The sequence below is a fragment of the Adiantum capillus-veneris genome, chromosome 6 (assembly GCF_014529385.1).
Source record: "Adiantum capillus-veneris isolate H3 chromosome 6, ASM1452938v2, whole genome shotgun sequence".
Lineage (NCBI taxonomy): Eukaryota > Viridiplantae > Streptophyta > Polypodiopsida > Polypodiales > Pteridaceae > Adiantum > Adiantum capillus-veneris.
This window is the reverse complement of record NC_140936.1, coordinates 109,421,837-109,448,754: the sequence shown is the minus strand read 5'-3', so window position 1 is coordinate 109,448,754 and position 26,918 is coordinate 109,421,837. Positions and strand designations below refer to the sequence as shown.

Genomic DNA, 26,918 nt, shown 5'->3' with positions numbered 1-26,918 from the left:
AGTACCAAGCCTAATGAATCAAACCAAGCAGATGGTACACATTGTTAAAAGTCAATCAGAAGACTTTATTTCTTTATACATTTCCAAAGCAGTAATAACTGGTATTGTAAAACCATTATTTACACACTTCTGATTACAAAGCGACACAGATACATGAGGCATGTTCTGCTTAACAAAAACAAGAGAGTGATATACATAGTCTATATACAATGAGTCTTGTTTATCATAAAACCATGGAATTCCTAAAATAACATCTCCTCTGTCCAGGCGCATGATGTGGAAATCCAAGTTCTCTTTGTAATCAGCCAGCTCGAGCGACAAATCTGGAACATCCGAATCCATACATCTGTATCCTCGATACAAGCCATCTTCACGCGATACTCATGGTCACTGTCTCGTGTCCGAAGGCTCAGTTTCTGCACCAATTTTGCATCCACAAAATTGTGTGAGCTTCCATTATCAAGGAGTACGGTCACGTCGTGACCATTGATCTTCCCGAGAAAACGGAGAAGATCGTGCTTACCAAACACTTTGGTGCTAAAAGTACAATTAGTGCATGAACTATGCACTAAATGATGGATTTCAACTTGAATGACATCAGAGATACTTGAGATCTCGTGAATTTGAACCGAAGGACGGCCTTGCGATTTCTTCGTCTTCTTCTTGGGGCAATCTTTGATTTGGTGACCCGTCTGGCCACATCCGAAGCAAGTCCCCCTTCTTCACTGCATCAACAACTCAAGCATTTTTGGCTTTCTTCTTCTCTTGAGAAGATCTTGGCGGTGATTTAGACTTATGCTGGAATCGGGGTCGCTTCCTCGGAGCACCCTCACCGGATTGATGGTCTGCAATTCTTTTCTTCTCATAGTTCGCTCCATTTATCAAATGGAACATCATGGCCTTTGCCACTGCATCCTCAACGTCAGTCGGGGCTTTGTCCTTGATTAAGGCCCAATGGTAATCCTCATGCAATCCCAGCAGGTACATGTGCACAGCGTGAGTAGAATCCACCTTGCAGAAGGAGAGCGCCTCCTTGAAAGCTATCGTATACTTATCAAAAGACAGAGTTTTCATCGACAGACTCTGCAGTTTGGCATAGGCTTTCAAAGGATCCATTTTGGCGAAATCCCTCTTGAATTTCACGCAAAAGTCAGTCCACGTCGTAGGCTTCTTTGTCATGTCACCCCACCAAGTAAGCGCCTTACTTCGCAGATAGAGAGGAATCGTTTGAATGCTCCGTTCATCATGCTCCCCATGGAGATCAAAGTATGTAGTCCACTGGTGCAGCCAGTTATTTACGGCCAGTTCCGTACACTCCTTCTCTTCACCTAAGAAATTTGTAGTTTTGTACGGAATGGTGACAATCGGACCACCCTATCAACGCCCAAAAGCAGCAATCTGCGTCCGCAATTGCTCGAGATGGGTTTCGCTCTCGAAAATACGCGCAGTCATCGACTAAGCCGTATTTTCTAAAGCAGTAAGCCGGGAACTAAGCCCTTGCACGACCCCTTCGAGAGAGGCCAAGCGAAGGTTCGTCTGAACGTTCGCGTTTTCCAGAGCGGTAAAACGCTGGTCGAAACTCTCGAAAGTACTTGTAATCCATGTGTAGAGAGCATGTGTGAAGGGAATTTGAACATTACCTGGCACGTCGTCACGCTGCACATCTGAGCTGGAGGAATCCATGGCAAAGTGCGTGAAAATTTCAGTTTCACGCGAAACCAGGCCTTTTCTACACTTTTCGATCGCGAAAAGTTGAAGTTCGAGGAGCTCCACGCGTCGGCGTGAGCGTCTGAAGGCGAGTAGGTGATGGCGGAAGCGCGGGAGTGCAAGCAGGTGAGAGAGAGTAGGCTTGAGAGAGGAGCAGGAGAGCAGTTCTCTGTAAGTTTTTGCAACTCTGTAAGTGAGTTTTTAATTAAGCACAGGTTTCAGCCCATGCTTTAAAAAACTCAAAATGTCCTGGCCATTCAAAATAAAAGGGACATTAAATAAACTCTTAAGTGGGTTAAAAAAACCCAACGCAGAGCTGCCAACGAAACCAAAAGAAATCGAACGCAAGCGACAAGAGTAGATGACGCGTGGAGAAAAGAGGAGACGTTAAGGCTTGTGCCCGCTTGTGGCTAACACGCGAAGGGAAAGCCCACGCTGGAAAACGCTGGCTCTTCTCTCTCCTGTAGCGCTGCAACAAAGGCACGTTGGCTTCTCTGTCTCTCCCCTTCACAGCAGAAGAACAAGCAACCCCTTCTTGCAAGAGAGAGGTACTCTCTCTCTCTCTCTCTCTCTCTCTCTCTCTCTCTCTCTCTCTCTCTCTCTCTCTCTCTCTCTCTCTCTCTCTCTCTCTGTGTGTGCGCCTCGCACAGACATAGAGGAGATTACAGAGAAAGGTTATTGAAGTTATCTAATGCTGAATTTTAGTCGAAGACCAACAATTAAATGAGAGATTTACTGATTTTCATCGAAAGTGAGCAAAATCAATAGAAAACTTCAATTTTCAGCACTTCATCCTGTCAATTAGCAACCAAACATTATTTTTTACCTGGAAACATACTTTCGAGACGAAAAGTAAGTAATTTCAACAAATTAATTACTAACAATTACATGAAATTGAGGTTCCCCGACTCAAACGGATCCGTAGGTGTGCACACGATCCCTCGTGCAGCCAAGCCGGCTCTGATACCATGAAACGAACGAGGAGAAAAGATCTCCCGCCTACAGATACGCGTCAGACGAACCACCCGACCATAGCCATCATCCGGCAACTCACCCGTGCTTGGGCCAACGTCCAAGGACGTAGGCGTGCACCTGTAAGACCGAGCATCCCATACCACCCAGCCTCACCTCCTCGAGGTGACCTCGCGCACTACTAGCCTCGCGGGCTAACCATTGGCACTCTGCCCGTGGAGGTCGATAACTCCAATTGAGGCCTTGGCCTCCCTTCTATGATAATGGCCGACCACACTGGCCGTGTTCACACTACGTCCGCCCGGACACTGGACGAGTGGCCATTTCTCTTCTAGTTGGGCATGCCACGTCATCACTTGTGACATTCCCCCCCCCCCCCCCTTGAAAGAATTGTAATCGCACTCGATTACACCTATATTAAACACCCAAAGGACGAAAACTTTCTTCAGTAGACACTGACTCTATATACTCATGCACCAAACACCACCAATCCATCAGTTTTACAAAGACAACAGTCACTGATCAATCACATTTCTGTGGAGGGTCTCGAATACGGATCATGATCATTGTGACCATTTAGCAATCACGTCCAAGACTGCGCTGATCTTTTCACGAATATCTTGATCTACTAAATCTTGTTACTATCACATTCATATCCTTTCTTTTCACATTTCAATCAAGCAAGTCATGCCCATGACCATCTCCACAAGACAATACATCCACATAGCATGCAAGACAATACATCTACATAGCATGCAGTTCACAAAATCACACACTTTATTAACACCGAACACCGTGTTTCAATCATTCAATCTAGCCATCTCATCCCGTTCAAAACTCTTGATGCACCTAGATCACTATGCAGCCATCTCATCCTTCCGGTACTCTTGATGCACTCACAATAGTATCCAGTTATCTCATCCAAATAGAAATCTTGATGCACTACAATCTCATTCAATTCACAATCACTTAGCCATCACATCCAAATCTCGTTGATCTCTAAGAGATGTTTAGATGCACTAAATTTAAATCATTTATCAAACAAAATGTTGTTCACATTTCATCTTTCTCTACTTCTCCGGAATCCTCTGATGAACTTTCATCTCGTTCCCTTGGTTCGTTGAAACCCTTGCATGCACAATCATCTGATTTCCTTCCTTCTCCGGAATACTTTGATGAACTTTCATCCGGTTCCCTTGGTTCTTCTCTTCATTTGGAGACTCTTGCCCTATTGAGGTGGACACTCCCTTGTCCGTAGGATAAGTCGATGAGCTAGCATGCATACCAAAACCTTGTTTGGCATGTCCCATAAGTCTCTCAATAAAGTCAGACTTCTATTGCAGACAATACCGTCTAAGGCAAACCACAGTAAAACCGCTCAATCTGGTCCCTCAAAGTGACACTTTGAAACGAGGACACTGGCAAATAGGTATCCCAAAATCCTCTTGCAGTAGTCATCCAATGTGTCTTTCTTTAAGCTGTGATGACATCTTCTTCATATTCACGCAAAAGTGAAAATTTCACCCATGTCTAGGTACTGCTTTGCGTAACAACGAAGTATACCACCATGTCTGTGCATTTCCTTTCATGGCCTTCGCACATTAGAGCATTCCGAGAACGGACCTCCCCAGAAAGCGACGTCAAATTGTTGTATGAACTAGTCAGAAAGATGTTCAATTCACTTAGGGACCCTCAGAAATTGCAGCATTCAATACACTCAAGGAGAAGTTGGCGATTGGTCCTATTTCAGATTTTGCCAGATCTGCAAAAAAACAGTTTGAAGTTTACTACCATGCTTGTGGTAGCAGTCTAGGTGGGGTCTTAATGCAGGAGGGCCATGTCATAGCTTACGAGAGTAGAGTGCTCTCTAGATCTGTTGCACAGATCTACGAGGCGGAGTTATTAGCACTGATAAACGCTCTCAATCAATGGAGAAATTACTTGCTTGGAGCAGATTTCCCAATATTTACCAATCATCAAAGTTTGCAATACTTTTTGTCCAGAAGCAACTTGCAAATAAGCAAATGAGATGGGCTAATATTTTGTCTCAGTTCGATTTCCATATTGTCCACATTGCCGGAAAGAAGAATTTGGTGGTAGATGCATTGTCTCGAAAGTCATACGTATCAACCATCTCTGCAATACATCACCAGAACTTTAAAGATATGCTTGATCAGTATACTACAAATCCCAATTTGGCAGACATCTTTATCCGATGACAGAGTGGGGAGGCAGCTGAAGGTTATACTATCAAAGAAGGTTATTTGATGAGGAAAACTATGTTGTGTGTGACAAGGGATTTGAGAAAAAAGGTGGATGGAGTGTCATTATCCTCCTTTAGTTGGGCATCGAAGCATCGAGAGTACCTTGGAAGGGGTGGAAAAGTATTTCTGCTAGTCTCAAATCAAGAAGGACGTGGATGACTTTGTATGCACGTGTTTGTGTCAAAAGGTCACGTTTGACAAGCATAAAACGGCAAGAGTCCTACCACGGATGTTAAAAAATCACCCTCAAAGTGAGAGGAGTGCAATCAACAACCCTCGAGGCAAGCTCTTGTGATGAGAAAATAGCAATGAAAGTGTCTTTCCTCCTCCACTGAACCCTTGTTTGTAGTGATTAAACAGCTCGTAAGCCACTCTCGGATCTTTATCCGAGTGTAGGAACATCCGACTAGACGGCCAACGACGCCTTCAAGAGAGAGAGCCTCAACACAGCCACCAATCTTGTGATTAAGATCCTCTGAGATAACAAATGATGGTGCCATAGTGCTTGAGAGAGTAGATGTAGCAGAAAAAACTCCTAAATACTCAAACCTAAACTCACCCTCAAACCCCAACAATGGCAAGTGAAAGCTAAATGTGAATGAAAGTGGGTGTGTGTCGAGCATGTATAAGTGTTAGATTGTCTATGTCTACATTCTTATATATTAAGAATCTCAACCACAAAAAATCGAACTGCAAGGTTGATTTTTCTAGAAGGCATGGCCTTCTATCTATTGTTCTTAAACTTATAAGCAAAACCCCTAGACATAAAGAGACTTGATTCTGGATTTAAAACACTCCGATGTTAATTTCATTTAGGGAGTTATAATGTCAAAAATTTGCATGCATGAAAAAGATGAATTCTCCTTCAAAAGCTTGAAAATAGATATCGATTCTTTGGAAACCAACTCAAGTTTGTAGGCACACCTACTTCCTTTACAAGACCCTTTCAAGTTAGGCAAAATGGATTCGAAACAAATAATCTATCTATTTGAAAACCTTTGTCAGGTTGGTGCTATGAACCTAAACTGATGTGGAGTTTTCAGACCAAATACAAAAAGGGTCATGACTCATTAAGCATCGGACTTGAAACCACAAGACTCGCAAAACTCTTGATGTTTCAAGGTAGCCTCGTAATTAGAGTACTAAACTACATAAGAGATGACCAAATCATGATGAAAACATTTAAATACCAACAAATTCAAATGCTTATTGTGTAAACACAAATTGCGTTCAATGCAGATATGTGTCACTTTCCAAACCAAAAAAAAAGCATCAAAACATACCTTAAGACGTGCTACCTCTCCAACTTGCATGCCTAAAACTCCTTCATCCCAACCTACGATTAAATAAAATACATTGAAATTGAAAAAGCAAACTTCAAATGTAGCCATCATAAGCTTTTACAAGAAGATAAACATTAAGCTATACTTTGCTTACTTTCTAACATTCGTGCTCATAAAAATTAAGAGCAATGGTTTAAAGAAGGATAAACATCATACTTTCCTTAGATTCTAGCGTTCTTATGTAAATAAAAACTGAGAGCCCCAAGAGATGCATGACGACAAAAAATACAAATGACCAAAGGTATCACAACTACTGTGATTGTATATTATGTGAACCAATCAACGATAAGCAACTGACAATGTGTATACGCAAAGCCTTTAAACTCACATGAATTGCAATATCAAACGATTGCAATACGAGGCCACATATTCAGTTTGCAGTCTCACAGGTCAGCAGATTTTTGCATAGCCCAGGGTCTAAGCATTGGCAGGCTATCAAGAGGATTTTTCGCTACCTTAGTGGCACTTTACATCTTAGCTTGTTTTATCCCAACGGGGGATCATTGCCGCCAGACTTACATGCTTTTTCGGACTCAGATTGGGCTGGTTGTTTTGACACGCGAGTGTCCACAAGTGGTTTTTGTTTCATGCTTGGCAGTTCATGTATATCATCATTTAGCAAGAAGCGACCTACTGTGGCCACTTCGAGTTGTGAGGCTGAGTACAGGGCAGTCTTCACAGCTACAGTTGAGTGTGTGTGGCTCAAACGCCTTATGGCTGATTTGAGTGTTGGACAGAACACCACCAACACTATCTACATTGACAGTCAGAGCACATTGGCAATTGCGAGGAACCCAGTTTTTCATGCTCACACAAAGCACATTGAGGTGCATTACCATTATGTCAGGGAGAGACTCTCAACAGGAGAGATCAGCTTGGCTTATGTGCCAACACAGGATAACCTTGCAGATCTTTTCACAAAGGCATTGTCTCGTGAGAAGCTTGAAGCTTTCCGTAAGCTTTGGGCTTACTCTCCTTTGTGGACTGATCATGTCCTCAGGGCATGGCACTTCCCTTTACTCATGTGCCAGCTCTCGTTCACCGCATCACTCCAAGGGGGATTTGTTACCATACACATGTAGTGATGTGTGTGAACACACTAGGACCGCCGGGGCATTTTTTCCCTCTTTAGGAGGTTTTTTTCGCCCGAGCATTGTATATATGCCCATCACTCTAGGGCTATCTATCTTTCCATTACACACTAAGTAACACACTCTCTATTGTGTGCATTGAGCTTCCTTCGTCTTCTCCAAGCTGTGTGCGTATGTCTGCAACCCTAATTCCAACACTCCCTTTCTCTAAGTAAAAGGAACCTTGAGCGCTTACCGTTCACTCATCCTGAGCCATACACATCATTCACATCCGCTGCACATTACATTGGTATTAGAGCTCTTTGGCAGTGTTCGGTATCACTCAAGGAAAGAACCACAAAAAAAAATTGCTTATTGCGGTCGCATGTAACCCAAGTCCACTTGGGCGTGTCAATTTCTAATTGTGTTTTTGAAGAGTGGCAGGTAACTCAAGAAAGAAGGGCTTGTCTGTCACGTGCACATCTAACCCTATGTGTACGTGGACAAGCTACTTCATGACAAGGGTTCAATTAGCTTAGGAAGTGTTATCGCACTTTTGTGAGTGTTCGCAGACCGTGCATGTCCAGGCACTTAGAGTAGATGCATATCCTCTGGTTGCACACGGCATGATCATCAGATTACCATCAGAACCCATCAAGAGCATTTTTACAGTGCACAAACCTATTTTCCCTATTTTAGCCATTTTTCACTTATTATTAATAAGTGACTTTGTTGGGAAACTAGGTAGGGCAATTTGACTCGGGCAATATATAAGAAAAGCTGGCGCTAGCACTTTCTGGCAAAAGAGGCTGCAGATAGCATCTCGCAATGCACCTTCTCAACAAGCCCGGCAAGGGAACATAGCGTTTTCAGCCACAAGGACCAGCCAATGTTTTTCCTTGCAGATCAGCCTGGCGTTTTCAACAGCAACAGATCAGCACTAGCGTTTTTGCAGATCACAAGACAGCCTCGCGTTTTTGCAGATTGCAGCTCAGTCTAGCGTTTTGCAGATTCCCGGTGATAGTTCAGCCCATAGCATCAGCGTTTTGCATTTTCAGCAGTTAGACTCCGTACCGCAGTCCCCCAAACATCCCAGATCTCACCTTCCCGCAAAAGATCCTCGCCACACGGTCAGATCAGCCAGCGTTTGCAGATTCAGCCCGCTATTCACAAATTTCAGCATCTGCGTTTTCAGCGCATCGTCGTCGCGTCGTCATCACCACCGTCGTCACCGACATAGAGTCAGAATTCAGCAGATACAAGATTTGCAGATTTCAGCCCTTAGCGTTTTCAGATTTCAGCCCGCCGTCCTCATCGTCGGCAAGTCCATTGCATTTAGACCATTGTACAAGATCTGTGCAATCAATAGCATAGACCTCTCTCGCCATAGAGAGTGGGGCCCGTGGAGGAGGGTTTGACAACATTCTGGTGTCGTATTCTTCTCTCTCTCTCTCTCTCTCTCTCTCTCTCTCTCTCTCTCTCTCTCTCTCTCTCTCAGCACCTTCATTCACACTGTTTATCCACTTTGTTGTGATCATTTGCACTCTCTCACTAAAGGAACGGAAGGCTCTCCCTTCCGTAAGTAAAAGGAACCCTTGAGCACAGTTCGGAGCACTCATCTTGAGCAAAGTTCAACATTCACATCCGTTGCACCTTACATTGCAATCAGAGCTTTGGTAATGTTCTGTATCACTCAAGGAAAAAAACACAAGAATGTTTTTTGCTTGTTGCGGTCGCACGTAACCCAAGTCCACTTGGGCGTGTCAATTCCTAATCGTGTTTTTGAAGAGTGACAAGAAACCCAAGATAGCGGCCGGGCAATCGACGTGAGGTGGGAAAAAGCAACCTTGGTGTGAGTGCAAGGCCGCCAAGGGGTGCGCCCGCGGGAAAGAGGAGCTCGGGTAAGAGAAGATCCTTCTCTAACACAGATTGCAAGCTAAAGAAGAACCTCAAGAACTCAAAGACCCTCAAGAACTCAAGACCCCCAAGAACCACAAGAACCCAAGTTCCTCGTGAACTTAATAACCCAAGACTTCAGTGTATGGTCATCACCCGAAGAAGAATGGATACTTTGCATGGCGGTGGTGAGCATAGAAGTGGCGAAGAAGAATTTTCCCCACCAAGAGGTTTTTTAGACCCTCCCCCTTCCCCATCTACGCCAAGGATTGCACCAAATCCTATGGAGGCTTTGGTCAAGACGATGATGGACATGATGTTGCAACAAGAAGCGCAACGCATTGCGTTGGAGCGCGAGCGCGAGAAAGAGAAAGGCAATCTTGGATCGCGAGCGCGAGAAAGAGAAAGCAGAATTGGATCGCGAGTGCAAAGAAAGAAAAGTAGAAAGAAAGGTCGACTTGGAGAGCGTGAGCAAGCGCACTGGGCGGCCGAAGAGAAAAGGGTAGCCTTCGAGCGTGAGTGCAAGCAAGCTCGCTTGGCGGATGAAGAGAAAAGGGTAGCCTTGGAGCGTGAGCGTGAGCGTGAGCAAGCACGCTTGGCGGCCGAAGAAAGAAAGGCAACTATTGAGCTTGAGCGTGAGCAAGCACGGAAAGCCCAACGAGTAGCGGCCGAAGACAGACGAGCGACCTTGGAGTTAGAGCATGAGGCGCAAAGAGACCAACGCATGCAAGAGTTGGTCCTACAGGTACTTACCTCGAAACCCGAGCCTGTAAAGATGTTGGTAGTTCCTCAAGTAGCAGAGACTCGAACTCCAACAACCCCGTCACAGAGAAGATCACGTTCAATAAGTACGACGGTAAGATAGATGCTACTATTATTCATTCTCGGTTGCATCAACTTAATGCATACTTTGCGACAACTAAGAAGCCAGAAAATAGCAAGGTTTTAACGGCAGCCATGTACCTTGCCGGTGATGTCATTAACTGGTAACACGCATGGCAAGAGAAACGATTGGCCGCGCACCTAGAGGAAGCCAACGAAGACGCGCCCCTTCCCTTCAATTGGGCCGACTTCCAAGACAAGCTCAAGGCGCAGTTTATACCACCACAGTATCTAGCACGATTGAAGGACGATCGGTGCAATCTCAAGCATAATGGTTGCCAGTTATGCCTTTTTCTATCCGTGTTTTGCAGCTCGGCACCCAATTATGCAAATCCGATGATGAGCGCAAGGAAGCTTTCATTTTCGAGTTGAACGACTATATCAGGTTTGATATCGAAGTCCTCGACCCCGTAGATCTCAACAAGGGGGTAGCGATTGCTCTCGCACAGGAGATGAAGCACAATAAGGGAAAGCCTAAGGAGACAAAGACTTCTCAAAGTACCTCTCAGACTCCTCAGAACCGGCAGAACGATAAGAACGGTAAGAATGGTAACTCTTCTAACCAATCTTCCTCTAGTCTCTCAGAAAAGAACTCTCCAAATGAACCTAAGGGTAAAGCAAATACAATTGCTAAACCTAAGCTCACTCCAAATGAAAAGGCAAAACAAGGAATCTTAGGAGGATAAATCACGTCGGAAGAACATAGCATTTATTCTAAGAAAGGTCGATGTGATCATTGTCACATCAAGGGTCACATAAAAAGAACATGTCCTAAGCTTGACTCTAATTGTCACAAACGACTCTAATTGTCACAAACGGGAGCGCATAACAATATAAAATACATTCGAATGAATAGTTCAATAGATAGAATTTATCACTTAATACTGAAGCCAAAGGATATAGAGAGAAATAAATAGAGAGAGAGAGAGAGTGAGAAGATCGACACAGTACTGGGGACCAGAAGATGGGCTGGTCCCCCCTCTTAAAGAGAATTCTTTATTTAAGAGAATCTTTTTACAAGCACAAGAACCGGAGAAAACCCCTCCGTTCTAATTCTCTGACTCGATGGTCGTTCCTTCCCGTAAGGGAAATCCGAGAGACGAGCTCTCAATCCTTTTTCCGTTTGTACTTGGAGTCGAGACTCCGCAGACAATTTCCGAATTCCGTTCCCGAATTTCCAAGCGTAGGCTGAAGCCTTCTCGCTTCTCCTTCGCGATAAAGAACCTGCAAACACACACGCAAACACGTGACAACAATTTGTACGACGAATCCACGATAGATACCTGTCGCTCTTTCATGGGAAAAGCGACTTCCGTGCTTCGTAGTCTCGCGATCTCTTGCGTTATCTGGCGGTAGAGTCTTCTCTTGCTGACGTTGGTAACTTCCTTTCAGTGAGGGCATGTGGTGCTTTTATAGCTCCTTCGCCACGGCACGAATAGCTACTCGCGTAGAGATCGCAGCCGTTTCTTTTTTTTTTTTGAAGTTTTTTTTTCGTTGTTTTGCCAGAAAAAGAGAAAGAGAAAACGTTGGCTGATCTGTTGCCTTATTTATCGGATGGCTGTTCACTTATTAAATGGGCGGCCGGCGTATTTTAAAAATAGTCTGAATTTGCCCAAAAACTCAATAAAACCTTATAAGTTAAAAACAATGCTTTCACAGCACTTCCCAGGTATCCCGGATGCAACCACATGCATAAATGCAATGCAGACATAGATTCCTCGCGGGAAAGCGTTTGCTCTTCCCGGAAAACTCGTTCAATTTTTCCGCTTTTTAAGAAAAGCTTCTCAGAACCCATCTTTATTCTTGTGCTTGCGTCTTTACGCGTATTCCTCTTTCCAGTTCGGATTTCATCTCGATTATGGATATCTCCTTTCGGATGCACCCGTCACCCACCTTGTGACGCATCAGGAATACCCATCACCTAGTCCTTTCCTACCGAACTTGCGGTACAATCTCCTTCACGATGCTCTATGTCACCCATCCTATGACGCATCAGAGATGTCCGTTCCCGAATGGTCGGATACTTCTTCCCGATGCTCCCTGTCACCCATCATATGTGACACATCACAAGTACCCGTTCCTGGTGGCCTTACAGATATTCCCGTTCACAGTGCTCCCGTCATTACTTTGAATGACGCACTAGGAATACTCTGTACTCGGATGTCTCCAGTGAGAAAAACCCTCTCACTTAAAATTCCAATAATTCATTTAGAATTATTTTCTTGGTGTTCCAAGCGAGAAAACCCTCACTTATAAATCCAATAATTCATTTTGAATTATTTTCCTGTTTGATAAAGCCAATTTAGCAACATCCCTCTCACTTATAAACAGTTGCCCTCAACTGTAGAGGTCCAACTGAACTGCCGGGGAGAAACTGGGAAAAAATTCCAAATCTTGCTCAATGGTGAGTTGAGCTGGTCCTTTCTCAAAAGAGAACTTAAAAATTAAACCAAACAGAAATTCAATAATTCAATACTTACCTTACCGGTTCATGTCCTTCCTCTAGTACCTCGAGGATATCCTTCACCAATCATCAAACTAACGAGCCATGTAAGAACTCATCATTCACGTCTTTCCAACAGATCGGAGGTTTTCCTTATCCGAGAATCTGTTAGCTCAATTCCACCTTCTCAATCCCGAGAAGAATAATCCTCCTAGAAATCAATCTAGGTCTTTGCCCTTGCACATAACCTTGGGCAAAAAGGCGCTCAAGAGAGTATAACAAACTCTCGTCCAGTTCCTTGGCATAGGTCTGCATCTTCGTGTGTTATCCATGTACATAAGCTGTGTTAGAGTTTCGGTGAACCTGGGAAATTACCTTCCCTTTGTAAGATCCTTAGAGCGAAGACGCTCAACCTGACGATCCCTTGGCTTGATCTTAGAGCAAAACCCGCTCATCAAATAAACTAGGATTTCAATCCTTGGATTCCTCGAGCACAGGCCATAGTCGTCACTTGTTCCTTCCCTCGTAAAGAGAGTGTTCATTCACTTGTGCGAAAAGCACTACAATGTCTTCCCTGACCGGGTAGGGGGTGTTGGTTCATAAGCTTAGTGAAAGCTTTTCTTGGTTGAAAGCTCGGAATGGTTCCTTCCTTTCTGCCGTCCTACTCGCAATAGCAGGTAATTTGTTGGTGAACTACCGGATACGAGATCAATAGTTGACCTTCCGGATGGTTGAGCAAACCAATTCATCTCAAAAAACAATGTTTCAAATCGATCCTACTCTCATAAATACTCGAGAGTGATTGTCCTGGTTAGACACGTGCATATGTCGTGCATAAAAGCAATACGCATTTTATGAATTCCTCAAAGATTTAACTTTGATCAAAGATCTGCCCTCTCACTTAAAGTTTGAGGGTCAAAAATTCAGGAATTAGATTGAGTTTTGTTACTCCAAACTTTCTCCGGATAGCAATGTATCCTTCGAGGAGAGGTAACAAAAATTCGTTGTTTCTATGTTCAATGGTTCTCGTCCCACTGCGGGGATTGTATTTTATGTACATCAAGGTGTACACTTTCAGCTTTTATTGCTGACTCCACCATCTGCTGCAAAGTATCTTGCAGATGGGTTTACAAAATTCGGGCAAAAGTCCTTCGTTAAATTTGTTCATCTTTCCTTCCTCAAAGAGGATCAAGAATGGACCTACCTTGGCAAGAGTGAACCACTACTTGCTTTGACTCGCTCGTGTTCCTATTGGGCAAACCAATCCTAATCTTCTCGAATGCCTTCCTCAAAGCGTAGAGGAAAAAAATTTGTCGGAAAATTCAGCCTTGAATTGAATCCAAGTCTTGTTGTAAGTTCCTTGCAGAGCTTTGGTATACCACCAAGCACTTGCAATCCCCTAGAGGTGTTTGGTCACATGCCTCACCTTTGACATTTCTCAGAAATTGCCGTTTGCAAAGGCAACTTCATACTGTTGAATGAAAACCGTAGCTTTCGGGACATATTCTCTTCCGTCAAAAGTATCAAACTTGACCGGACTGTTCTAAGGTCTAAAGACCTTCTTCATATCCTTCCCGGAATGACTGGATTTCTTGGCTATGGTTCTGGATTGATGTTCATGGATATTTTCTGAAGGATCTTGAGGATTCCGCTCCTTGGATTCTTTAGGTTCTTGAGCATCAAGCTCTTGTCGCCTTCTCAGAGAATCCCAAGTCTTGTGTCGACTTCTTGCGGAGATTTTTTTTTTTTTCCAACTCTGCGAGCTTTTTCCTGTAGGACTTAGCTTTCCGCCTGCTTACTTCTCTCTTGGCTTGTCATGGCTTCTTCCCGTATCTTCCCAGAGTCGTCCTCCTTTACACAGAAAGAGAGGAGACCATGCTCTGATACCAAAGTCACAAACGGGAGCGCATAACAATATAAAATACATTCGGATGAATAGAATTTATCACTTAATACTGAAGCCAAAGGATATAGAGAGAAATAAATAGAGAGAGAGAGAGAGTGAGAAGATCGACACAGTACTGGGGACCAGAAGATGGGTTGGTCCCCCCCCCCTTAAAGAGAATTCTTTATTTAAGAGAATCTTTTTACAAGCACAAGAACCGGAGAAAACCCCTCCGTTCTAATTCTCTGACTCGATGGTCGTACCTTCCCGTAAGGGAAATCCGAGAGACGAGCTCTCAATCCTTTTTCCGTTTGTACTCGGAGTAGAGACTCCGCAGACAATTCCCGAATTCCGTTCTCGGGATTTCCAAGCGTAGGCCAAAGCCTTCTCGCTTCTCCTTCGCGATGAAATACCTGCAAACACACACGGAAACACGCGACAACAAATCGTACGACGAATCCACAATAGATACTTGTCGCTCTTTCGCTTTTCCACGGAAACACGCGACAACAGTTCGTACGACGAATCCACAATAGATACTTGTCGCTCTTTCGCGGGAAAAGCGACTTCCGTGCTTCGTAGTCTTGCGATCTCTTGCGTTATCTGGCGGCAGAGTCTTCCCTTGCTGGCGTTGGTAACTTCCTTTTAGTGAGGGCATGTGGTGCTTTTATAGCTCCTTCGCCACGACACGAATAGCTGCTCGCGTAGAGATCGCGGCCTTTTTTTTTTTTCAAATTTTTTTTTCGTTGTTTTGCCAGAAAAAGAGAAAGAGAAAACGCTGGCTGATCTGTTGCCTTATTTATCGGATGGCTGCCCACTTATTAAATGGACGGCCGACGTATTTTAAAAATAGTCTGAATCTGCCCAAAAACTCAATAAAACCTTATAAGTTAAAAACAATGCTTTCACAGCACTTCGCAGGCGTCCCTGGATGCATGCATAAATGCAATGCAGACATAGATTCCTCGCGGGAAAGCGTTTGCTCTTCCCGAAAAACTCGTTCAATTTTTCCGCTTTTTAAGAAAAGCTTCTCAAAACCCATCTTTATTTTTGTGCTTGCGTCTTTACGCGTATTCCTCTTTCCAGTTCGGATTTCCTCTCGACTATGGATATCTCCTTTCTGATGCACCCGTCACCCACCTTGTGACGCATCAGGAATACCCATCACCTAGTCCTTTCCTACCGAACTTGTGGTACAATCTCCTTCACGATGCTCTATGTCACCCATCCTATGACGCATCAGAGATGTCCATTCCCGGATGGTCGGATACTTCTTCCCGATGCTCCCTATCACCCATCCGATGTGACGCATCAGAAGTACCCATTCCTGGTGGCCTTACAGATATTCCCGTTCACAGTGCTCCTGTCGTTACTTTGAATGACGCACTAAGAATACTCTGTACTCGGATGTCTCCAGTGAGAAAAACCCTCTCACTTAAAATTCCAATAATTCATTTAGAATTATTTTCTTGGTGTTCCAAGCGAGAAAACCCTCTCACTTATAAATCCAATATTTCATTTTGAATTATTTTCCTGTTTGATAAAGCCAATTTAGCAACACTAATGAATCTAAAGAACCCACAGAATCCACATCCTATGTCAATGCAATAAATGAGAACACGAGTGTGACCCAAGTTTCTCATGATCCTCCCATTGATGGGTCTCTCATTAAGTGTTATGGTCATGTGAAGGGTCAGCGTTTTATCATATTGTTTGACCCAGGCAATATGCATGATGTGATTAGTGACTCTCTTGTCAAAAGAGCCCGCTTGGAGGTTAGCAAGACATCTCCTTTCGAGGTGTCGGGCTTCGCTCCCGGTATGGACTCTCTCATCACGCAAGAGTGCCTTGGCGTGTTGTTCATTGTTCAATAAGCGTCCTTCCACAGAAAATTTGTAGTATCTCCTCTCTCAGGATGTGATATGCTTTTAGGCATTCGATGGTTTTGTGAGCATAACCCTCTCATTCATTGGGCAGCTAGTTCTTTCACTTTCAATGCCAAGAGTGACTCTCCCATTGTCATTCGTGGGGAGAAGGTTTTTCATTCTGCATCTCTCATTTCTAATCTGCAGGCGAAGATTGAAAAGAATCAAGAGAAGGAGACTCTCTCAGTCTTGTCTTCTCCAAAGCACGACACCCATGATTTGCATAATAAAGATGTGATTATTCACAAACATAATGATTTGCATGATCAAGATGTGATAGTTCACAAGGATGATGGTTTAGTTGATACTTTGTCTAGTGAATCTAACCTCATTGCAGATTCGATCAATCACGAAGAACCGATTCTGGCTCTCGAGTCGAGGTCCCAAGAACCCCCACAGGAAGTATTATGTGTGCGCATGATTAGTCAGCACGCATTGTTCGAGTGTTTCATTCGTGATGGTTTCCTATATTTTAGTCACCGTCCTTATGTGATCCCTTTTCATAGGCATGCCATATGGTACGATGAACACGATTCACTCATAAATGAGCACGGATGTATGAGGATTACTCATGAAAAGATGAAATGTTTGCACCCAAGGAATTCACATTCCATCTCTCTTCCTTGGCAAGACACAGTATCCGAAAGAGCACAAGAAGGATTGAGCATCAAGCATCGGCATTTCCATTGTGATTTGCCACAGTTGATAGATTTAGATCAGAAAGACAAGTTTCGATTCCATTGTTTGCGTGTGTTTGATGAAAGGTTTGGCACTCCGTCTATATGTTCATCTACATTACATGCACAGTCTTTAAAGAAGACTAGAATTTTTCCAATCACTTTACATGGAATGGGTATGTTCATGTTTTCTTGTTGGAAGTGGTTTCAGGAATTTTCATCCTCAGAGATTCTTGAAGAAGGTAGACGCATGACTATAGACGAAGTTGAAGCATTGAAAGAGCCATAGATGACCTGAAGCAAGCGTTGCAGACCTTTATGAAGTTAAGTATCGCATGACCCCCGCATCAGAGTGGACCGACGAAGAGTCCTTTCCAGGATTCCAGATCCTGTTGGCCATCTCCCTCGACGCCATACAGTTCGGTACCAATACCTCACTTTAAAAAGGAGGGGATGTCACGTGTACATCTGACCCTATGTGTACGTGGAGAAGCTAATTCATGACAAGGGTTCAATTAGCTTAGGAAGTGTTCTGGCACTTTTGTGAGTGTTCGTACACCGTGCATGTCTAGGCACTTAGAGTAGATGCATATCCTCTGGTTGCATACAACATAATCATCAGATTACCATCAGAACCCATCAGGAGCATTTTTACATTGCACAAAACCTATTTTCCCTATATTAGTCATTTTTCACTTATTATTAATAACTGACTTTGTTGGGAAACTAGGTAGGACAATTTGACTCGGGCAATATATAAGAAAAGCTGGCGCTAGCACTTTCTGGCAAAAGAGGCAGCAGATAGCATCTCGCAATGTCACAAAGTGATGACGTGGCGGACAGCAGAAACCCTAAAATTCCTGCAAACCCTAATTTTTGCCAAAAACCCTAAATTCCGGAAATCGCGGGGGCGGATTATTAAAATTAAAAAAAAAAAAAAAATTGGAAAATGATGAGCGACGCGAATTTTGCTTTTGCTTTTTTTTTATTAAAAAAAAAGAGAAAAGACTCTCTAAGAGAGAGAGAGAACTGATGCTTTTGATTTTAAAAGCTTTTGGGGCTCTGCTTTTGGGCATCCCTTGTAACCTTTAAATTAGTGGTGAGGGCCTCACTTCTCAGAGCATCTGGACGCAGAGTCTGAGAGTGAAACCCTAACTGCTCTCTTGTACTTTGATGATTGATTAATACAAAAAGAAATACCGAAAGGGGCGCCAGTCTTTGGGGCCAATATCTCTAGGCACGGAACTCCGCCGGGCCAGTGCAAATCTATTGTGATCTGTGAATTGTTTTGAAGTGGTTATTTGGTGCTGTCGCGGTTGATTCTTGACTTGGAGTGTCCAAGTTTGTTACACGCAAAGCAAGACCGACAAGGGAACCTAGCGTTTTCAACCACAAGGACCAACCAGCGTTTTTCCTTGCAGATCAGCCTGGCATTTTCAACAGCAACAACAGATCAGCACTAGCGTTTTTCAAATCACAAGACAGCATGGCGTTTTTGCAGATTGCAGCTCAGTCTAGCGTTTTGCAGATTCCCGACGACAGTTCAGCCCATAGCATCAGCGTTTTTCATTTTCAGCAGTTAGACTCCGTACCGCAGCCCCCAAACCTCACAGATCTCACCTTCCTGCAGCACATCCTCGCCGCACGGTCACTTCAGCCAGCGTTTCCAGATTCAGCCCGCTATTCGCAAATTTCAGCATCTGCGTTTTCAGCCCATCGTCGTCACGTCATCATCACCACCGTCGTCACCGACATAGAGTCAGAATTCAGCAAATACAAGATTTGCAGATTTCAGCCCTTAGTGTTTTCAGATTTCAGCCTGCCATCTCCTCATCGTCGGCAAGTCCATTGCATTTAGGCCATTGTACGAGATTTGTGCAATCAATAGCATAGACCTCTCTTGCCACAGAGAGTGGGACCCTTGGAGGAGGGTTTGACAACATTCTAGTGTCGTATTCTTCTCTCTCTATCTCCCAGTCTCAGCACCTTCATTCACGGTGTTTATCCACTTTGTTTGTGATCATTTGCACTCTCTCACTAAAGGAACGGAAGGCTCTCCCTTCCCTAAGTAAAAGGAACCCTTGAGCACAGTTCGGAGCACTCATCTTGAGCAAAGTTCAACATTCACATCCGCTGCACCTTACATTGTCCAGCCTCCCCTTGTTCCTCTTTTCACTCATTGAGAGCGGACCGTGCACTTAGCGGCCGGCCAATCGATGTGAGGTGGGAAAAAGCAACTTTGGTGTGAGCATAAGGCCACCAAGGGGTGCGCCCGAAGGAAAGAGTTGAGCTCGCCTTCTCAAACAGCGATTGCAAGCTAAGAACCCAAATCTCAGTGTATGGTCGTCACTCAAAGCGGAATGGAAACGCATGAAGGTGATGAGAGAGGAGTTAGAGAAGAAGAAGTTTCTACACCAAGAGGATTGTTCCCCAATCCTCCTCCATCCCCATCTACGCCACGAATTGCAAAAATCCTCTAGAGGCTTTTGGTCAAGTCGATGATGGACATGATGCTACAACAAGAGGCGCAACGCACCGCCATGGATCGCGACCGCGAAGCTCAACGCATAGCGGCCGAAGAAAGAAAGGCGACTATGGAGCTTGAGCGCGAGCAAGCGTGCGAAGCTCAACGAATAGCGGCCGAAGAAAAGCAAGCAGCTATGGAGTTAAAGCATGAGGCGCAGAGAGACCCACCTCGAAGTCCGAGGCACTCAAGGACGTTGGCGATTCATCAGGTAGCACAGACAGAGATGCAGATTCCAACAACCCAGTCACTGAGAAGTTGACGTTCAGTAAGTATGGCAGTAAGATGGATGCTAATGTTATCATTCTTGGTTGCATCAATTTAATGCTTACTTTGCGACAACTAAGAAAACAGGCAATAGCAAAGTTTTGACGGCAACCATGTATCTTGCCGGTTTGCCATTAATTGGTATCATGTGTGGCAAGAGGCACAATTGGCCGCACACCTAGAGGAAGCCAAGGAAGGCGTGCCCCTTTCTTTCAATTAGGCCGACTTCCAAGACAAGCTCAAGGCGCGTTTCATGCCGCCACAGTACCTAGCTCGGTTAAAAGAAGATTGGCGTAACCTTAAACAAATTGGTAAGCCAATTATGTATTTTTCTAACCGTGTTTTGCAACTCAGCACCCAATTACGCAAATTGGATGCGGAACGAAAAGAGACATTCCTTTTCAGGTGGACAAGTACATCAAGTTTGATGTAGAAGTCCTCGACCCAATAGATCTCAACAAGGCGGTAGTGGTTGCTCTCGCACAGGAGATGAAGCGCAATAAAGGTAAGCCTAAGGAGAACAAGTCTTCTCACAGTACCACGCAGAATTCTCAGAACCCGCAGAATGGTAAGAACAACGGTAATTCTCCTAATCAATCTTCGTCTACTTCTCAAGCACAGAACTCTCACAATGAACCTAAGGGAAAAGGAAAAGCTAAAAGTCAAGAAAACCCTAAGTTGATGCATGATGAAAAATCTGCTCAAGGAAGTTTAGGAGGTTAGTTAACTCTTGAAGAATGAGCCGAATTTGCACGAGACAGAAGATGTTTTGAATGTCACACTAAAGGTCATATGAAAAGAGATTGTCCTAAGAAAGCATCCAACAAACCTAAAGAACCCACAGAACCCACATCCTATGTTAATGCCATAAAGGAGAACACCAATGTGTCCCAAGTTTCTAATGATCATCTAGCGGATGAGTCTCTCATGAAGTGTTATGGTCGTGTGAATGGTCAACGCATTGTGATCTTGTTTGATTCTGGTAGTATGCATGATGTGATTAGTGACTCTCGTGAAGAGTGCACACTTAGAAGCTCTTCCAATAGATCCGATAGGGGTCTATGGATTTGCTTCCGGCATGCTCTCTTCCATCACGAATGAATGTCCAAATGTGACAGTCTCAATTCAAAACGTTGGGTTTCGGCGTGAGTTGTAGTTTCTCCTTTCTCTGAAAGTGACATGATTTTTGGCATCTAGTGGTTTAGGCATTATACTCAACGGATTGACTAGAAAGAAAATACTCTCTCGCACTTGAAGATATTACTACAGTGATCCTTTGCTGCAACAAGAATATTCAATCTAGGTCATTAATATCTCACTCTCATGATTCGAAAGAGGTTAAGACACGTAGTATGATTGTTTCTCTCGGTACACGGTCCCACAGTCTAGAAAAGCTTGAAAAGAAACATGAGGAGACTCTCTCAATCCTTTCTTCTCCGAAGCACGACACACATTTTTTGCATGATAGAGATGTGATTGTTCGCAAGGATGATGGTTTGAACGATGATGTTTCTAGTGAAGCTAACCTCATTGCAAATACGATCAGTCACGCAGGACCGATCTTGATTCTTGAGTCGAGGTCCAAGGAACCCATTCAAAAAGTATTTTGTCTTCGCATGATTAGTCAACACGCATTGTTCGAGTTTCTCATTCGTGACGGTTTCTTGTATTTTCGTCACTATCTTTATGTGTTGCTTTTTCACAGGCATGCCATATTGCACGATGCACATGATTCACTCACTAATGAGCATGAATTTATGCGGATCACTCTCGAAAAGAAAAAACATTTGTTTTCAAGGAATTCATCGCTTTTACATGTTTCTTCCTTAGCATGACACGGTCTCAAAAAGAGCACGAGCACGATTTTCCATCAAGCATTGGCATTTCCGGTGTGATTTGCCACACTTGGTAGGTTTCGGTCAAAAAATCAAGTTTCGATCCCACTTTTTGCGTGTGTTTGGTAAATGGTTTGGCACTCTGTCACTTTGTTCATCTACATTGCATGCACCATCATTTAGGGAGAATAGTATTTTTCCAGTCACTCTACATGGAATGGGCATGTTTATGGTTTTGTGTTGAAAGTGCTTTCAGGAATTTTCCTCCTCAAAGATTCTTGAAGAAGGTGGGCCCACAATCATAGACGAAGTTGAAGCATTGGAGCCGCAATAGACAGTGTAACAGGGAATAGGGGGAACACAGCCCAAACGTTCCGAAATGGAGTTCCGGATGAGTCCCGTTCCCGAAACGGAGATGGGAACGGAATGCCGTTCCGGAACGAGGTGTAACCGGAACAGTGTTCCGGGATGGGGGGAACGAGGCGGAACGGCGAAACGCGGGGCGAAACGGGCTAAAGTAGGCATTTGGGAGAAAAAAGTTGGCTTTTGGGGGCAGATTTGGGGCTATTCGGAGAACATATTTGGTGCAGTTTGAGGCCAGGTTAATGGGCAAATTTGGGGGCAGTTTTGGGGTTGTTTAGGAGTTTATTTGGGACTAAGTTGAATGGAGGTAATTCAAGCCTTACTTTAGGTGGACCGTTCCGGCCCCGTTCCCGTTCCGCCCTCCCCCTCCTCCTCCCTGTTCCCGTCCCGTTCCGAATTCTCCCGTTCCCGTTCCCGTTCCCGTTCCTGTTCCCCGTTCCCGTTCCGGGTAACTATGGCAACAGATCATTTTGTGTCGCTTTCGGCGCAGCCCAAAGAAGCAAGCATTGCAGACCTTCATGAAGTTCAAATATCGGACGACCCACGCAGCAGAGTGGCCGGCGAAGAGTTCTTCGCATGATAAAAGAAGTTGTTGGCGCACTCTCTCGACACCATACAACTCGATACCGGTATCTCACTTCTAGGGACAAGTTGTTCCTACTTCTAGGGTTTAGGAAGCCTAGGATGTGTTCTGGCACCTTTGTGAGCCTGTGCACACGCCATGCATGTCCAAGCACTTGAGAGTAGCTGCATACCCTTTGATTGCACAACCCAAGATCATTAGTATCATGATATAGAACCAAGCATGAGCATTTTTTAGAGCATTGAACCCTTTTTGCCTAAGTACACATTTTTCACTTATTTATTTATAAATGACTTTTGTTGGAAAAGTAGCTAGGGCAAATTGCTAAGAAATTCCTACTTCTAGGAGGAGATGTCCACGTGCAAAACTAACCCTATGTGTACGTGAACAAGCTGTTTCTACTTCTAGGGTTTAGGAAGCCTAGGAAGTGTTTTGGCACCTTTCTGAGCCTGTGCACAGGCCGTGCATGTCCAAGCACTTAAGAATAGCCGCGCCAAAGTACACATTTTTCACTTATTTATTTATAAATGACTTGTTGGAAAAGTAGGTAGGGCATAAAAGAAACTCAATGGGCACTCAGTAGAGACATAAGACAGAAGACGGGCTCAGTGCACAAGTGCAAAGTGCAACTAGATAGCTTGCCCCAACATTTTCTCACAAGATCAGCCTAGCGTTTGCAGATTCAGCCAGTTCTGCCAGCGTTCTCAGTTTTCAGCCCTTAGCCTTGTGAGAACCCGCTCCCACCCGGTTGCAGATCCTCGCCAGTTTCCCCGTCAAGACCCAGATCAGCCTAGCGTTTTCAGATTTCAGCAAATCAGCCAGCGTTTTTGCATTTCAGCCCTAGTCCGGCGAAGCGGTTGCAGATCCACGCCGCAATACCACCACAATAGCAAATCCCCAGAGCATCTAGCGTTTTTAGTTGTCAGCCTTGATGCCATCGTCGTCGTCGACATCGACATTGTCATCGTCATCGAAGATCCCTATCTTGACAACCACACCTTCGTCGCCATCGTCGCAGATCCTAGACTTGACGACGACACCTTCGTCGTCATCGTCATAGTCTCCATCGTGGTTGTCAACATCATCGTTGACATAGTCGTCATCAAGTACCACAGCATCTAGAAGCATCGTACCAGACTTTGTGCAATCTAAAGAAAATACCTCTCTAGCAATAGAGAGAGGGGCCCTTGGAGGGGGATTTGGGACCCCATCTGGTGTCGTCTCTTCTCTCTCTCTAGCACTCTCTTGCACACTCACTCAGTTGCAATCCACTCTCGTGTTTGTTCATTGCATGTTTACTCTCATTAAGTCGAGGAAGGCTCTCCCTTTCTCTAAGTAAAAGGAACCTTGAGCACTTACTGTTCACTCATCCTAAGCCATACACATCATTCACTTCCGTTGCACATTACAAGCCTTAACTTCACTATCTAGCAATTATATCAAGTTGCATATATAGCTTAGGAAAGTATCTTAGCACTTAAAGAAAAGGTAATAAGTTGTATAAAGATAGTTTCGAAGGACTCTCCCTCTCTGATAAGAATGACTCCTTGTTCCTCTGCGAAGCTAAACCCATGATCCTGCACCAATCCCCATTTAATATAGTAATTATCCAACCTCCAAGGACTGTGTGACACTCAGAAAAAAACTTTGCAACATCAAATCTGCTCGTATGCAATACGCCTAAAATTTAGACCTAGACCAAGAGAAGCCACCGTTAAAAAAAAGTGCAAGTTAGAGACTCACGGTGGTCATCTACATTTCGTAACCTAATACCCACAAATAATACAACCATCGGCTCCATCATCATGTATTTACAAAACAGTACTACATCCCCACGAATATCATCAATGGCAATGGTGGCTGTAGAGCTAGATACCAATATGCACTTACACAAATCACACACGTGGTACATCAATTCAAAGATTTAATATGTGAGTTTCCGATGTGGCTCTATGGATACTTGTTTTAGTAAAAGGATTTCTCATGAGATTTTCACTTTAAAGAACGAGACCTGATAATGTTGTATAGATTATCGAATATAATGGGGCAAAGTGCAAGCTTGCAAACCACATTGTGTAGCAAGAAATTCATAAACATTGGATCAACAAGGAACTTTGGCGAGATAGATGCATTGGATGATACAAAAGAGTGTTCTCATTTCATCGCCGAGATCAACAAGAAAAACATTCCCCACCTTCAAAGCTTAGCAATGAAGAACTTGTCTCAAGAGTCTACATCTTGCCTCATACATTCACATCGAATGGCCAATGATTTAGTATATGTGCGCAACAAGTTAAGGTTCCAGCCAAGAAAGCATATCTTCTTTATCGAGCCGCGTAATTTATTGCCATGTAGAAGATAAAAGATGCATCAAGAAGTCAGTTTGAAGAGGAAATGGAGAAAGCTATGTAAGTTGCAACCACTTCTCTATTTGATATATCATATATTGTACAATAGAAAAAAAAATCGATAGAGCCTGCATAGTAATTCAATTACCATTTCAAGGTCAAGCAAGGTATCTGTTGCAGCTCCATAGTGTGCTGCTGTTACACATGGTCACCGTGGAACACATTTTGACAGGTCTAGACAGGTGAAATGTTTCGAGCCTTGAAATGTTTCACGATTAAGTGAAACATATGTCATTTCTCTAACAACAAGCTACCATAATTTTACGATTTAGGGCTTTTCAAAATCCATCAATGGACATGTCGACCCCACGTTTCTCAAAGCTCTTAACATTTGCCGTTTCAAGGTGAAACAACACATTTCGAGGGTGAACATTTCAGCCTTGAAGCGTTTCATGGGATGCTCTCTGTGCATTACCAATGAGTGCCCAATCCACAAACACTATAGGAAAAACTAACGCATCAGCAATCGCAGACATCTATCTATCTCTAAGATGTATGGGCATGTGCGGGAATGTATGTCACGTGCACAAATTCAAGTTTATAAATGTACAACAGCATGCTGTAGTGCATGTTGATAAAAAGCAGGACACAAGCATATAAAATGATTAAAAATTAAATTTAAAGAACCATGTCAGAACTCTAATGAGCACTCACAATTGTACCTTTAATCACTCTTCCTTGTCCAACTTGAAACCTGAACACTTGTTGACCTGGATCCTTTGTGCTGCATCAAAAAAAAACACAAACAGCTTGAATCCATCGTCTTGAGCAAGACTAATGAAAGCTGCGGGAAATACTAAACATGCCAGTGTGTTGTCAGGATAAAAATAAGTTTTCAATGCTAAATATGGCATCTACACTCGAAACAATGAGACTACCTCCAAAACTTCTGAGATAGATCTCCATTCTTTCCTGCGGCAGAATGTAGAAATGGTTAGAAAGCATCCAAAAACTGCTGACAAATACGCAAATGAGATAACATAGAGGAGAGACCCTAATGACAGGACAAACGCCCTTGAACGCAAAGCTAGGGAATACCATAGCCTGTGCAATGGACGGTGACGGTTTGACCGACGGAAGGCCTAGGACCAGTTCCAGCTTGAAGCACCGTCTTCTCCACTCCCATCTCTGTAGAATCAAAATTCGTTAGAGCTAATCTCCTGTGTGGGGGACTTACAAAGACTTTCACACGGTGACGACTGGGAGGCCTTTGTACGTTTACAAAAAAAATTGCAAATATACACATTTTGAAAAAGAAATGAGAGAGGAATCTACAGAGATTCTCGTATGCGCTAGCCATTTTGAAAAAGAAATGAGAGAAGAATCTACAAAGATTTTCTCTCTTCTCTCTACCACACTTATATTTGATTAAAACCACAAAACGAGAGAACTCTCAGGTTGCATGAGAACCAATTGTTCTCGTTCTCTCTCTCTCTCTCTCTCTCTCTCTCTCTCTCTCTCTCTCTCTCTCTCTCTCTCTCTCTGGCGTAGGGTTTGTGCTCCCTCCCTCCTTTTGCTGCTCCCCCCGCTAGGTTGGAAGGCAGCGCCTAGTTGGGGGGGTTACTCCTAGCGCTGCCCACCATCACCAGCCCATCACCCATCGCCTGCAGAGTCAGCCCATTCGTCAGCGTTTGTCAAAGTCGCGAGCTGCCAAACCTGCTCTTTAGCCTATTGACAGTCAATACATGTCTCCATTAAGCCCGCCAAAGCAATGAGTAGGCCCATCACCCATCGCCTGCAAAGTCAGCCCATTCGTCACCTTTGTCAGAGTCGCGAGCTACCAAACCTACTCGCGAGCCTATCGACATTCAATATAGGTCGCCATTAAGCCCGCCAAGGCAGTGAGTTGGGGCACCATTGGCAAGGAGGCATTG

The 26,918-nt window shown here is 44.0% G+C and overlaps 1 protein-coding gene across 1 annotated transcript in view; it reads right to left on the bottom strand.

Annotated features, from left to right (window-relative positions):
- FKBP12 (FK506-binding protein 12) overlaps positions 1-26,239 on the bottom strand; it is a 71,358-nt gene extending 45,119 nt beyond the window's left edge. Inside the window, exons 1-4 of the mRNA XM_086514639.1 lie at positions 26,083-26,239; positions 25,923-25,956; positions 25,707-25,768; positions 6,227-6,279 (exon numbers count right to left, since the gene is read on the bottom strand). Of these exons, the coding sequence (XP_086370765.1) occupies positions 6,227-6,279; positions 25,707-25,768; positions 25,923-25,956; positions 26,083-26,170 (237 nt within the window). The 5' untranslated portion in view covers positions 26,171-26,239. The remainder of the gene's footprint in view (positions 1-6,226; positions 6,280-25,706; positions 25,769-25,922; positions 25,957-26,082) is intronic.
- Between the last annotated feature and the right edge of the window lie 679 nt (positions 26,240-26,918).